We start from the raw sequence: 15,658 nt of genomic DNA on the forward strand, positions 1-15,658 counted from the left end.
CTTTTCTGAGAGTTGTATGCTATTTGGATCTCCAAATATGATTTAATTTTTAAAAAAAGGTTCCAGCTGGCAAGCATTCCTTCAGGTGTTTCAACCTGATACATCTTTTTATATTTTGTATTAACATACCATATACAAGAAAATGCGGCCAGCCAATCTTATCATCAATGACTTCAAGTGGGTAGTGCTCCCTACCACGTTAACTGAGTCTGCTCTGATATTCTGTGTGAGTGAAGTTCTCCCTTCCTAATTTACTTTCTCTTCTGTCTGCCATATTCCTGAGGATCTTCGCTGCCCTCTTTGTTTTTGTTTGGGACGGTCTGCCTGCCCTCCATTGGAGCAACTGACTAAATTACTCACACACCTTGATGGAGGTGCTGATGCCCATATTTAGAAATGTCCGCTGGCCCAGTGGGCATTTCTAGCAGTGGCAGGAACCGCCCTCATCGAGGTTCCTGTCAATGCACTGTAATTTTGCTGTACGCCTCCGTCAACATTACGGAGCCGTTTGGCAAAGTGATTATGTTACTTTTTTGTTTTTCAAAAAGAAAATCCCAAGCAGGATTTTTTTTGTGTGAAAATAAAAATAAAACAATCCCTCCGCCCCCTCGCCATGCTAGTTTATTCCACTGGCAAGTGGGGAATAGATCACTTTTCAGTGCTCCATACTGCCAGGATTTTTCTGGCTTTGACAGGCATTGAAAAATGGCTATATGTATGCTCATCTAAATTAGGTGGGCAAACACCTAGCCAAACCTCCAATATCCCTAACCTCGTCGGGCTGATGGAGAAGTTTGACAACAGCAGAGATGGAGTAGTCTCCGCCATCATCAAAGTATGGTCTGCTCACATTTAAATCGGGCAGGCACACCATAGTCTTGGTGTGGAGGTACCTGCATCACCGTTGCAACAGAGTTTCCTCTTGCCAAGATTTAAATCTGGCCCCAACTTCCTCCCCATGGACTAAATATATCACAGGTTTTATTAGTCATCACCTCATTCACCATCTTACATTCTGATGGTTTGATTGTGCAGAGAAGGCTCTTTATATTCAAAGCCTACATTAGTTATTCATCTAGTCTCTCAGTGGCCTACCTTCAGCAGCAGTCACTCAAGAGTAAATTCATGATTTTTACTCAATACCCATGAACCCTGGTTTTACGCTCAACTGCTGTTTCTACACTCATCCATTCTAGGCCTAAAGAAGTGTTGGAACCTACTTTGCCTTGTGGTGTGTGGGGAACAGCTCTTACGGAGATGGAGTGGGTCTAGGATGATTCTGCCTGTTGTAAGATTCAGGGAGTTTTAACTGCTTCTTCCAGCAGTTGTCTTCCATCTCGTATGTCTATCTTTCTTCTCATATCTCAATACACACCTGTAGGCACCACATTCTGCAAACACCACGACATCCAATCAGAGCACGCTGCTCTCGAACACAGCTCATGTTAAAGTCACACAGTCAATGTATGTTGCATAATATCCAAAATGCTGCTTCCTATTACCCATCTCAAGCCACCACACGTTTTCCTGTTTCAATACAGGTTTTTAGCACCCATTTCTCCTAATAAGAGCACCCAATAGAATTATTCCTCAATAATGGCCTTACCCTATAGCATAGTGGCTACATATCCAGCAATATTTTTGGCAACATCTGTACCAGTAGTGTTTATCTTATAAGGACTACCGACATCCACAGACAGGCAATTTAGTAAGTGTTACATTAAAATGCAAACAGGATCCTCTAATCAGGAGTCAACCGGTACGTTTCAGTGCTCCCAGACTTATCCTGCTAAAAGAAAGTAGTGTTAAAAGAAACAAAAGCCCCGCACCCACTTTCAGTGGAAGAACTCAAGGGGCTGTTAATGACATTAGCTTGTAAGGTATGTGAGAACCAGGAGCATTCAGGCAATATACAGTCCCTGTCCAGAAAATGGTTAGTTACTCTTCCATCAAATTATAGGGTAAGGAAACCTACTAGGGGAGCTAAGCTTTCCAATGTGGCAGAGAGAAGAGCATATTTTAGATAATAATATCTGGTGGACATAAGCAATTGTTTTCTCCCATGCTTTGTTAGACGTGGAACTGATATACAGCAATAGCCCTACATGGTCAAAGTCCATAAGGAATGGTTTAAAAGATCACTTGAAAAAGTAAAAACTGATACAAAGTGAAACTTAAATATATATGTCAGACTGGTATGGCACAATGTCATATAAGGCACCAGGTTTAGAGTAACAATGCTTTGATCTCTTAAGGATTAAAAAGCGAATTGTCTGGGGGTGGACCCCTGCTCTATCCAGGGAATGAACGGTGAAAGAAAAGAGAAAGGACCCCCACCTATATCTGCAATCCCTGTACCTGATGATAACCAGTAACCTGCCCTTTTCCTTAGTATTTTCCACAGTGAAGGGTCCTGGTGGGGGATTACATGTGAGTGGTCAGGGGAAGCACACCTAGATGCTGTCACAACCCTCTCATGAGATGCTCTCTTAATTGACAAGTTGATTTTGAGATAAACAGCGATATGAAAGTGAACACTTACTCAATCATCTTTGAAAAGGCAAACAATTTTCTAGATACAAGAGTGAAAGGTTTATGGAACTACATTGTGAGAAAGCACAAACTGCTGAAAGATATGCTGTATTGTGTCTTTAGGAAAGATGAGAAACCATAGGCCACATGACAAACACATACGTCTTGCACCCAAGCACTCCCAGTTAGTAGTATGCTATTGCTGCAGCAATATGAAGTGCTTTACAAATAAAACTACAATACAATACATTCAGCCAGAAGCAGTGTTATGCTTAGGAACCGTGTCATGCCCTTTGTGATGAGCTAGCGGTCTATTCTCTGATGGTGCACTGTAAAACCAACTACTCATGGCCAAAACATGATCAAGACAAGGCTCGAAAACACAGAGGAATGTGACTGTGTCAAATTAAGAACCATGTAGTGCACTCAAGGATAACATACATCACAAAGAATAATGTTAAGGGGCCACTGTCCCAAAAGACATGGGTACCATATACACCAACTTTAACTTCATTGGAGCTATATCCACCTGCCACTTACTCTCAGATAGACTACTGAAAACCTGTGTGAGTTCAGGACAGGTCACATAATGACAAAGGAGTCTGCCAATGTTTCACCTGCATCTTTTATTCTAGAAAATATTTTGTGTATGTGCAGTGACAGTGATTTCTGTGACATCTGCTACCTGACGTCTATCTACTGCAGCATCATCCTACAGGCGAGTAGCAGGGTCTGTCAATATAAGGTGTGCCCAGGCACTGCAAGCATTCCACTTACATTTGCCATATCCTGGTTAACAGGCAGTACATGGCGTGAGTGCCTGTGATGGCTAGAAATAGCATAGTCTAACACTGACATTCCTTTCTGGATCAGTAGATACATTCACTAAGAACACTGGTAAATAAAACCTCTGAAGAGGTCAGGACTGATGGAGGATGGCCCTAGGTTTGATGTAGACAGTGCGATTTCTTATTAGTGAAAGACATGCAAATGTCTAGCTTTGGCACTGCTCTGATGAGCACTGATTGTTCTACCTTTGACTAAGGTAAACCTGCAATCAACATAGGAGGCTATGTTATTATGCATTTTGTGATGAGGAAGATATCTCCAAGTCTGTCTGAGATACCCTTTTATTATTATCTTACCGGAATGTGTAGTTGCCAGGTACTAGGTTTGCCAAATGAAGCACTGGGGTGTCCGCAGCTGCCTTCTGTTCCCGTAAGGGGCCACTGATTTCTTCCCAATGGTAACTCACAATTTTATCATCATCTGTGCTTTCTGCATGAGAGACAAAGGCAAGGCACAGGGTCACAGCTCAACCTCTGACCATTTCTGCTTTACTATGTTAAATGATGGACAGATATCTAAAGAACATCTCGGTCCATTGCTATTATTAGTGTCTATTACATGCCACTGTTTAAAGTCTTGAAATCGAGCCACATCAAATAAGTATTAAGCACATGCAACAGAAGGTAAGGAAGGACATGTGGATCACAGCTGAATGCGTCTAAACACATTAATGAAATTACAATTTAGAACCATAGTAGACAAAGGATATTATTATTTCCATATCATACCTAATTCTAACAAACATATGAAACAGCAGAGACAATGTCTAAAATCGAGTGTGTGGGAACTGTTTCAGAAGTCCCTGGCCAATGAGGGTGTTACGGGGCTCTGTTTGTGTGAAGAGGTTCACTAATGGTTTTCCAGGGCTTTACCCTATTATTGGACCTAAAACCGATCACCGAGTACACCCCTCTACCACTTGACTCTCAGGATAGACTACTTAGGGAGGTGATGTGTGATCAGACGCCGCCCTCAATATATATCCAGAGACAATCAATTTATTGTCCAGCCAGTACTTGAGTTTAAGAAAAGCACTTAAACACACACTGGTAAAACACAGTATAGAATTTGTACAGGGATTTTGGTAGGGGTATTAATTGAAACAGTACCTTCCATGATCTGGGGACAGTCTCGCAAAGCAATGTGCATTGGCTTTCAGACATATCAGGAAAATCTCAGTAGAGATTACTAGAGGACTGGGTAGGGGAGTTATCGATCTTGTGAGTTTGCTTTCCCCTTGCTCACAGTCTCATTCCCCTCAAATAGCCAAAGTGTGGCAACTGCTGCGGTCAAGGTGATGAGATATTTTAATGTGATGGGTGCTGGTGCCCACAATCTCAGGTAAGCCATGGCAGTGTCAACACAAGTTAATCAGAGGAGCGCTGGGGGGTTGCACAGCTCATGGTTGCAGGGATCTTACTACTTGCATCTTCCTTGTGCGCAATCTTAAAACCCCTTCCAATTCAACAGGTATGTACCTTAGGTCACAGCGGTGATAATCCTCTGGATGATCTTGGACTTCTCTTGCCATTTAGAGTTTTTCTTGTGAGTCCGAATGCATCTAATGGTTGCGGTTTCCCTAGCATTTTGGCACTTCTTTGTACTAGACGCAGAGCAGAATTTACTTCCTGTTGAAATCCAGGACATCATCAGCCACAGATGTCGATGCTGCCTCAACTGCGGAGTCACACGAACCTCCAGTGCTTACTCGCAGTATCTCAGGGTGGGCTGTGTCCCATGTCGCAGTTGTGGACACACTTTGCCTAACCAGAGGTACTCACAACTTCAGTTCTATTCTTTGAAATCGGTTGTAGGCAGCCCCATCTTGCTGGATAGGTGAATCTTCCCCATATTAATGGTCACAAATCTAGCAAAGAGAGTTGGCTGCCAGCACTCCAACCACGGTGGTCCAAGGAATCTCCCAGTCACCACTGGGATGGCACCCCGGGCTTCTGATCAGGATATTTTGACACAATGACTGGGGTGTTCTGTGCTGCCGTATTGCCATTGTGCCAGGGACTCGTGGTAACAGATTGATCATGGTGTGGAGAAGAAGAGACTACTTCAGTTACCCATGCATGGCGCTATTAAGCCCTTACCACCTTTTGCGGTGCGGGTGTTCTGTGCTGCAGTGTTGCCGTTGTGACAGGGACACATGCTTCCAGATTGCCTCTGGAGGAAAGAAGGAGGGGGGGCTCCTTCAGTTACCCTAGCCGCACACTATTAAAGCACCTATCACCTCCTGCTGCGCGGGTGATCTCTGCTGCCGCGTTGCCATTATGCCATGACTGAGCTTTTTTCCTAGGCTTTTAATGGAACATGACGTTGTTATCCAAATTCTCTTGGCCTTAGAACCAGGTTTAAGTCATGTGGGGCTTTTCTTGGGAGACTCCTTTATCTGCTGCACAAGGAGTGAAAACCTAGCTTTTATTTCCAGCTGGGGGGGTCCCTTTGTTGCGCTTTTAAGCGCTTGTCTCCTTGACTGCACTTCTTGCAGAGGAGGCAAGGTCCTGTTTCCATGCAACCTGCCATGTACTGCTGCATACTATCTTGGCCTTCCTGGTTTGGCGTGTTGTCCCATGCATATATCACTGTACCCCCTCAGCGGAGCATGGGGAAAAGAAAGGTGGCCTCCTCAAAGCCATCGTCCCCACAAATGGCCCCACATATTACCACCATTGATGGCTTTCTGGCACGGGTGGAGGAGGTAGTCTCAAAGGAGATCTTCTAGACTGACATTCAGGCTCTCCCCTTTGGGTTTTTATAAGCCAGAAAGGGTTTGTTCAACCATGTGGAAACAGGTTCCGCAAGGGCAGGTCTCTCAGAGCCGCTCATCACCTGCTCCCCTTGTGTCCCCAGTTTTGTGGAAAAAGGAACAGATTTGCTCCTTTGACTAGTTTTGATACCTGTGATTGACTTACTCCTCCTGTTATATCTTTGCCCACTCATGTTTACTTATACATAATCCCCCTTCGGACATCTTGGCTAGTAACTCTCATGATTTCCTGTTATTATCGTGGAATATTGCGGGCCTGGCGCTAAGTTTAATGATTGTAACTGGGGGCAGTTTGTCAGAAAATACCATGTGATTTGTCTACAATAAAGATGGGAAGAGCAAAACCTCTTTTTCTTAGAAGGATATAAAACTTAGTTTACTCAGACTGTGGCATCAATTGCAGGGAGGGCCAAGGGAGGATTGATCACTTTTTTCTCCCTGGAACTGCTCTCCCTGGAACTGCGTATGAAAACCAAGGACTTTGCTTGGGACTCGCATCATTTGCAAGTGTTTAAGTTAACTCTCACAGGCTTTTTCATCTTTTGCATTAATTAACTACTATAATGCTAAAGCCAAGTTTGATGAGGCATCTAACCTCTCAACTTTAAGCTATGCCATTGAATCTTTGACTGGGAATAGATACGGGATGGAGAAGGTTATTTTAACGGGTGATTTCAATTGTCATTTATGTGATTGTCCTCTAGATCTACTGAACAGCAAGCCCAAATGTATGTTGGGAGAGGGGCTGTGCATTGTTGTCCCAAGGGAGGGCTCTGAGCTAAACACAATTTTAAGTACCTATAGTCGTGTTGTTTCTATACAGAAAATAGTTAAGTCCATCAACTCCTGTAATTTGCTAACGTTTAGAGGGAGGGGTTGTGCTTCCATAATAGACTGTTTTTGTGCAAGCTCCTTCGTTTTTGTTTATTACCAATTTTAGTATAGTTCACAGCCCATTCAGCAGCCATAAGCCCTTGTCCTTAGTGATCGGCTTTAAATGGTGGTGCCAGAACCTGTACAGAGGCTCAGGTTGCCCTCTCTCTCATAGATCAAGGCAGGAGGCTCAGATAGTCTCAGGTGGAGCCCAAGCTGTTTAAAGAGTCTCCCTTTACGGTGCAGGCAAGCTATTTCTACATGTCTGGACCCATGTTCCTAGAGTCGGGCTATTTTATCGGCAGATATTTCACACAAGGTCTTAGCACTACTTAAGGCCCATGCAACAAACAATAGGCCACAGGAACCAAAATAGTTTGATTGCAATTTCCCCAATACCCTCCAACTACTGAAGACTGCACTTAAGACGGATAACTAGAGACAAGGTTGGGGTCTAGGCTTCCCAGAACTCTAACCAAGGTTTACCAGACTAAATGTGCCTCCAAGACTCTATGTTAGTGACGTTTGAGGATACACAAAGGATAAGTTACTTACCTGTAGTCCTAGATCTCTTCCAGGGGTATCCTCATCAATAGTCATAAGCATATGAATTTTCCCGCCCATGCGCGGGGACCCCGGAAACAATATATACATATACGTGAGAAAGACACATATATCAATCTCTCAATCTCTCAATCTATCTCTCAATCTATCTCTCAATCTATCTCTCAATCTATCTCTCTCTCCCTCAATCTCTCTCTCAATCTCTCTCTCAATCTCTCTCTCACTCTCTCTCAATCTCTCTCTCTCTCAATCTCTCTCTCTCTCTCTCTCTCTCTCTCTCTCTCAATCTCTCTCTCTCTCAATCTCTCTCTCTCTCTCTCTCTCTCTCTATATATATATATATATATATATATAAATATATATATATATATAATCACAAATGCAGCCGTCCATATAAAAAAGAGGAGCTGGGCAATGCTACAAGAATTTCCTGTGCACAGATATATACATTCAACATGAAGCAGTGAAGAAAAACAGAGAGCATTTGAACTGCTTTAATGTGCAGCAGAAAAAACACACTCCTGCAAAGAGGAATTACAGCATTGCCAGCTCACAGGTTGCATTGCATAAAACACTCATTGTGAAAAGCTGAAAAGCTAACCTCATAGAAACACATAGGAATAAACTGGCACCGTGCCTTTAAGGCAGCCATGACCCCTAGCTTCCCATCATGCCACAGGGGTGACAGTGAGGCCAGTTGTTCTTTGTAGAGACCCGTAGGCCAGGGCACAAAGAAATGACATTTATCGTAATCATTTGCCCGGAGAGGCAGGTGGGTTGCTTATGACTATTGATGAGGATACCCCTGGAAGAGACCTAGGATTACAGGTAAGTAACTTATCCTTCTCTTCCAGGGGATCCTCATCAATAGTCATAAGCATATGAATAGAATAGCAAGCCCAGTCCCTCAACCTGCGGGCAAACGACAAGCATAAACTCAACAGTATTGAGACATATCATGACTCCAATGAAATTAGCATTGGAACAAATTCCTCAAGGAGGCTTGGCCCACTTGGGTATCTGCTCTGGAGTCACAATCACGGCAGTAGTACCTAGTAAACGTGTGTACCGATTTCCAAGTTGCCGCCTTGCAAATCTCGGCCATCGGTACATTATGCAAGAAAGCTACTGTAGCTGCTTTTCCTCTAGTGGAGTGAGCTCTAGGGGAAACCAACAAAGGCTTGATCGCTAACTGATACGCCAGCTTAATGGAGGACACTATCTACCTCGAGATAGATTGTTTTGAGGCTGGAAAACCTGTCCTGACGATACCATAGTTTAAGAATAATTTGTCAGACTTTCTAATGGATTTCGTTCCCTCCAAATAGATTTTTAGAACCCTCTTGAGGTCAAGTGAATGAAGAGACCTTTCTGCTGGAGTAGCAGGATTGGGAAAAAAAGAGGGAAGGGAAATTGTCTGGTTAACATGGAAGTCAGACACCACTTTTGGTAAGAAAGACGGGTGAGTCCTGAGAACCACCCGATTGTGATGGAAAACCGTGTATGGTTCCTTTGCTCAGAGTGCCTGGATTTCACTCACTCTGCGTGCTGACGTGATAGCTACCAAAAAAGCAACTTTCCACGTTAGGTGCTGTAAAGTGGCCTTATGAATGGGCTCGAAAGGAGGGCCCATGAGCTTGGACAGGACAATATTCAACTCCCAAGGAGGAGAAGGATGTCGGACAGGAGGAAAAACTTTCTTCAACCCCTGAAGGAAATCCTTGACCACCTGGAGCTGAAAAAAGGATGGCTGATTAGGTGATTTTCTGTAGGCCGTAATGGCCGCCAAGTAAACTTTTAGAGAAGAGTACTTCAAACCAGACTTGGCTAAATACAGAAGATAAGGCAAGATTACCTCCTCCTGCCCACTTGTTGGACTAAAACAATTACGCATACACCACAAGAAAAACCTCTTCCATTTAAATGGAAAAGAACTTTTTGTGGATGGTCTCCTCGACTCCCTTAAAATGTTCATGCAGTCCTGAGGGAGATTCAAGTGTCCGTATTGCAGGACTTCAGGAGCCAGGCTGCCAGAAAATGGACGGAAGGCTGGGGTGCAGAATCTTCCTGCCCATTTTGGTCAGTAGGTCCGGTCTGCACAGCAGCCTCCTGTGTGGACATATTGAGAGTTGCAATCGGTCCGGATACCACCACTGGCGAGGCCATTCCGGTGCTATCAGGATCATCTTCATCCTGGATCTGATGAGCTTGGCCACCACCTTCGGTATGAGAGGAAGGGGAGGAAAGGTGTATGCAAATGTTCCGGACCAGTCGATCAAAAGAGCATTCCCTCTCGCTCCTGGCTGGTAAAATCTGGACGCGAAGGCGTGGCATTTCTTGTTTAGATCGTTTGCAAAGAGGTCGATGGATGGTCGACCCCATTAATGGAAGATGTCTGCCACTACGTCGTCGTTGAGCACCCAGTCTTCTTGTTCTTCGAAGTGCCGACTGAGAGTGTCTGCCCGCACGTTTTGTTCTCCTGGCAGGTGTACCGTTGTGATCGAGAGATTCCTTGCCAGAAACCAGGCTCAGATCACTTGGGATTCCAATGACAACGGGCGGGAGTGTGTTCCACCTTGTTTGTTCAAGTTATACATGGTAGTTGTATTGTCCGTTTGAATCAGAATCGAGTCTGACTGAATTGATGGATGGAACGTCTTGAGAGCTAGATGAACTGCCTGCAGCTCTAACATGTTTATATGGTTGGTCTGCTCCTTGCTCGACCATCTGCCCTGAGTTTGAAGGCAACCCAAGTGCGCCCTCCCCATCCCTGGAGAGATGCATCCGTGATCATGGATTGCTGTGGAAGAGACTGGTGGAAGGGCACTCCCACCAGAAGATTTTTCGGTTGAGTCCACCAAATCAGGGATGACTTTGCCGCTTAGGAGAGGAGAATCCGATCCTCCCAATGCCCTGAGGATTGGTCCCATTAGTCTTCCAGATCTTGTTGCAGAGGTCTCATTCTCAATCTGGAGGTGGGGATGAGAAATATGCAAGAGGCCATCGACCCTAGTAGAGAGGCCACTTGCCGTACTGATGGTTGGTGTACATGAAGTAGAGAGTTGCACTTTTGTTTCATCGATAACAGTCGTCACTCCGAAGGAAACACTTTTCCTATACCGGAGTCTATGGTGGCACCCAGATAATGTAGAGTTTGAGTGGGCTGTTGGACAGATTTGTCCAGGTTCACGTGAAGGCCTAGACCGCCTAGACGGCGAAGTAGATTTAGGCAAATCCAAAAATGTTCCGTCACCATCTGTGGAGACGAACCCTTCAACAGCCAATCGTCCAAGTATGGGTCCACAAATAGGCCTTGACGATGCAGAGCTGCGGCTACCACCGCCATGAATTTTGTGAATACCCTCGGCGTGGATTTTAGGCCGAACGGTAAGACTCAGAAATGGTAATGTTTGAAGCCCACCATGAATCTAAGGAACTTGCGGTGACGTGGAGCAATTGGTATGTGGAAGTACGCATCTTGGAGGCCTATCGAACACATCCAATCCCCCTTTTGTAGGTGTGGATATATTTGTTGTAGCGCCAACATGCGAAACTTCTCTATCCGAATGACCTCAATGATCGCAGATCCAGGATAGGTCTGTATTTGTGCGGTTGGTCTTTCTTTGGCACCAGAAAGTACCTGGAATAGACTCCCTTTCCTCTTTAAGCCGGAGGAACTTCTTCTACGGCCAATTTCTGAAGAAGGCCAGAAACCTCCTGACGAAGCAATTTTAGTTGGTGGGGATGCAACTTTAGTGGAGGAATGTTCTTTGGTGGTGCACTGAAACGAAGTGTGTATCCATTGTTCAGTATATTTAGCACCCATTGATCTTTTGTTATTTTGCGCCACTCTGCCACGTGATTTGAAATACTTCCTCCCTCTGGAGTGGGCAACAGTTCTAGAGGAAGCAGAAGATCACTGCTTCCCTGAAGTTTTGGCTGCACCAGAGGATTGTTGATGTTGTCCTCCTCTGCCTCTGGAGCCTCTATGGCTTTGAAACTGAGACCTGGATTGCTGATTCTGCTTTTGCTGCCATTGATGGGGTTTGAACCCTCTGTTGGTAGTTTTTGCGATTGTAAGGCCTGTATCTTCGCCTGAATTCTTTTTTCTTTTCTAGGCCTACCGCCTTCAGCGTATCCAGCTCAGCATTCATGCTGGCCATCTCTTCATTGGTAGAGGAACCAAAAAGAGATGTTCCGGAAAATAGAAGATTTAAAATCCAATGTTGAGACTCCGGCTTTAAAGCTGTTAGTCGCAGCCATGAAGACCTTCGTGCACAAATGCCGTGTGCATATGAGTGTGCAGTCAGAGAAGCTCCGTCCGCTGCAGTACTAATCAATTGATTAGAAACCAGCGCCCCTTCTTGGAGAATCTCCGCAAAATCTTGCCTGTCCTCTTTTGGCAGATTTTCCTTAAAACGCTCCAAAGAATCCCACAAGGACCTGTCATAGCGTTCCAACAGGGCAGCAGTGCTTGATACCTTCAAGGAAGATGCTGCGGATCTGCACACCTTTCTCCCCCAAGAGTCCTGGGCCCGACTCTCTTTGTCTGGGGGGACAGAGGAGGAAGAGGCGACTGCATGGGTTTTCTTTGCTGCCGCGATGATCACAGAGTACGGTAGGGGATCTGACTTTAAAAATAAAGGATCCGATGTCGCTGGCTTATATTTTTTCTGAATCCTCGCTGGGGCAGCTTTAATCGAAGATGGAGTGGGAAAAACGTCCATCACTGGCTCGATAAGACCAGGAACCAGTGGAAGCAAAGGTCTAGACATAGACCGTTGATGAAGAGTCTCGAATATGATAGAGGTGGAAGCCTGCGGAGCTGACATATCTATGTTCAGTTTCAGTGCTCCTCTAGTGAGGACATTGTGAAATGTCTAGAAGGAGGGCTATCCGTAAGGGTAGGTGAATAGTTCCTTTTTGAAGAGCGAGATGAAGAAGACCAAGACCGTGTTCTTGCTCTCTTCGATGAGCAAGAGATGGTCTATGCTCCAGAGATTTGTCCTGACGATCCCTGGACTGAGCAACAGGTGATCTGTCCACCTCCTGTACTAATCGTTCCAACGGGGATCTGTGTAGTGGACTAGAATAGTCCAAAGGCCGTTGAGTTTGCCCAGAAGCATCTTTCTGCCAATGGCGGATAGGAAGGAGCCATCTTGGCGACAGATGTACTGAAGGAGACCTCTGCCTTCTTGGAGACGTTGGTCTTGGTGATTGTGGTGCTTCTGGAGACTGAGAAGAAGAGCTTCTTGTCGAAATCACTTGAGAAGAGCTGGCTTCTGAAGGCGATGACTCCCTGCGGCCTCTGGAGGTTGAGCGGTGCCTGGAGGAGCGATGCGACGTTGAAGGGGAGTGCCTTGACGTCGACTGACTATATGTAACCAGCACCTGTGAGTCTTTCGAGAGGGATCTTCTCCTCGACGTCGACCTCTCTCCCCGCTTCGACATCAAATGTCTTGACATTGAAGCAATAGACCTTATAGACCTCATCCTCGATGCAGAGCGTCTGGGAGAAGTTAAAGTGTGACTCGATGGAGAACTCCTTCTCGATGTTGTGTTCTTCCTTGACGTTGACGGAGACCGCCATCTCGACGTTGAACGCCGTCTGGAATACTTGACTTTGGGCCCCGACGACAAATCCTTCTTTGCTGTCGACAAAGATCTGGTCCTCGACATTGAACGCCGTCTGGTCGGCAACAACGGAGGAATCTGCTTCGGCGTCGAATGCCTCACACCTGGTGACGATGAGGCCTGTCTCGACGTTGACCACCGCCTGGTTGACGGCAACGGAGACGCCCGCTTCGATGCCGATCGCTGCTCTACTGGCGACGGCAGAGCATATCTCAACGTCAAATGCCGTAGCGACGGCGACGACGGAGATTCAACTCCCGACGTTGTGTGAGACCGCACCAACGGAGATCTACTCCTTGACGCCGATCGTCGCCGGGCTGACGACGGTGGAGGGTGTGACGTACCTGCAGTCTTCGTCGATGATTGGTGTTCTCTAGACGGTGAGCCCGCCGTCGATGGTCTTCTTGTCGACGTTTTCGCTGCCGGTGAAGGTATTTTCAGCGCCGATCCCGACGCTGAGGGACAGCAAACTGGAACTTTACTTCTGGATGACGATCTTGCACTCTCCCTTCTCTTCTTCCGCGGAAACCTGCCTCTAGAAGGAGCTTTACCCTTCTCAGCCAACCCATAAAGACGAATCCTCTCTCTGTCTTTCAGAGTACGCCTGGACAGGGACTGATAATGTTTGCACACGGCAAAGGATACAGACAGAATGTGAGTCTGATCTAGCCTTCTTTTTGCCACAGGAAGGGCAAGAGTCAAAGAGAGATGGCATTTCTAAGTGGAAAAATATGCCTAACTCTTTCAAGTAAAGAAAAAAACTACTTTAAAAGCCAAAATATGTCGAATTAATAGGTTTTGGCTAAAAAATAGTCGATATTTTCTGACAGAAATCAGAAAAAGCAAGAACTGAAATAACCAGGGCCCTGACAGAAGGAGCTGGAAAGAACAACTGACCTAACTGTCACCCCTGAGGCATGATGGGAAGCTAGGGGTCATGGCTGCCTTAAAGGCACGGTGCCAGTTTATTCCTATGTGTTTCTATGAGGGTAGCTTTTCAGCTTTTCACAATGAGTTTTTTATGCAATGCAACCTGTGAGCTGGCAATGCTGTCATTCCTCTTTGCAGGAGTATGTTTTTTCTGCTGCACATTAAAGCAGTTCAAATGCTCTCTGTTTTTCTTCACTGCTTCATGTTGAAGGTATATATGTGTGCAAAGGAAATTCTTGTAGCATTGCTCAGCTCCTCTTTTCTATATGGACAACCGCATATATATATATATCCAAACGAAAAAGCAAATTGAGTAGTGCGCTCTCAGTAAGAAACAAGTAGTCCTATATATATATTATCTACTGGCGGTCGCCAGTAGATAGTTATAGTTAGGACCTATTTTCCATAGGAAATCTGCAACATTCTATTCCCAATAAGTCTGGCGCCGGTTGATGAATCCTCGCAAAATTTTCCAAACTTTTGGCCAGCTCCGCTCCGCTCCTACCCTGAAAGTTTCGCGGTGATCCGTCAAGCAGGGTTCGAGAAAAAAGGGGGGTCCCAAAACACATTTTCCCCATGCAATTTCCCATAGGATCTGTTGTCGCAGCTACAGCCCGAACCGCAGAACGGAATGACACCAAATTTGGCAAAGAGGTAGTCCTCAGTTCAGACTCATGCCTTTTGCATAAATGGTGTGAATCCGTTCTGTAGTTCCTGAGAAAATTAGAGTTAAAAGTACATATATATCTATGGCCGGGGAGGATCCGCGCACCCTACCCGCACCCTAAGCGCACCCTCCCCGAACCAAGCGCGCACCCTCTCGATCGCACGCTGAATGCTAATTGGCTGTCGAGTGTCTGTCTACATTCGAAACCAGGAACTGTTGGCGGTCATTTTCTGCCTCGGTAGAAGCGAGGCTGAAGAAGCAAGGGGAATAAGTGTTTAAAACATATAAAGGGGGCAGAGTGGAAATACTCTGACCCTCTAGAGGTGCTTAGGGGGTCCCAGAAGGACCCCCTGGGGCCCACTTTAAAAAAAATAAAAAAACTGCGAAATGCGCGCATGGTGCGCGCATCCTATCACGTTGGGTGCACGGATCCAAGGAAAAAAAAATTGAAAAAAGACAAGAAATCATTGGTTGTATGACAACTTTCTACACTGAAAGGTAGGGTGTATATTTCTGTTTTTTAAAGGCATGATTCTTATTGGTTAACAAAAAACTGATTGTAAGGAACATTATATATGATAAGCTGATATGTTAAGAAGTCAAGCACACTTGCTGTCTTGTTTAGCAACATTGTGTGCTGAACTTGTGACCTGTGTGCTCAGTGCAGTGTTCCATGACCTGTTTCTATGGTAACAGGCAGAAGGCAGATTGGGGGAAGGGTTGAAATGTTTATCATTTGGAAAGGGTTGAAATGTTTAACAAATAGAAATGTGTGTTTGCTTTTGAATTTATGTGTGAAGGATTGTGATTTGATGTTTACATGTATGTGTGTA

General features: G+C 45.2%; 1 protein-coding gene across 1 annotated transcript in view; it reads right to left on the bottom strand.

Moving 5' to 3' along the window:
- KIAA0319 (KIAA0319 ortholog) overlaps window positions 1-15,658 on the bottom strand; it is a 415,358-nt gene that overhangs the window by 210,670 nt on the left and 189,030 nt on the right. The window contains exon 9 of the mRNA XM_085607057.1: window positions 3,678-3,810. Within this exon, the coding sequence (XP_085463183.1) occupies window positions 3,678-3,810 (133 nt within the window). The remainder of the gene's footprint in view (window positions 1-3,677; window positions 3,811-15,658) is intronic.

This window comes from Triturus cristatus, chromosome 5_2, assembly GCF_964204655.1.
Source record: "Triturus cristatus chromosome 5_2, aTriCri1.1, whole genome shotgun sequence".
Classification (NCBI taxonomy): Eukaryota; Metazoa; Chordata; class Amphibia; order Caudata; family Salamandridae; genus Triturus; species Triturus cristatus.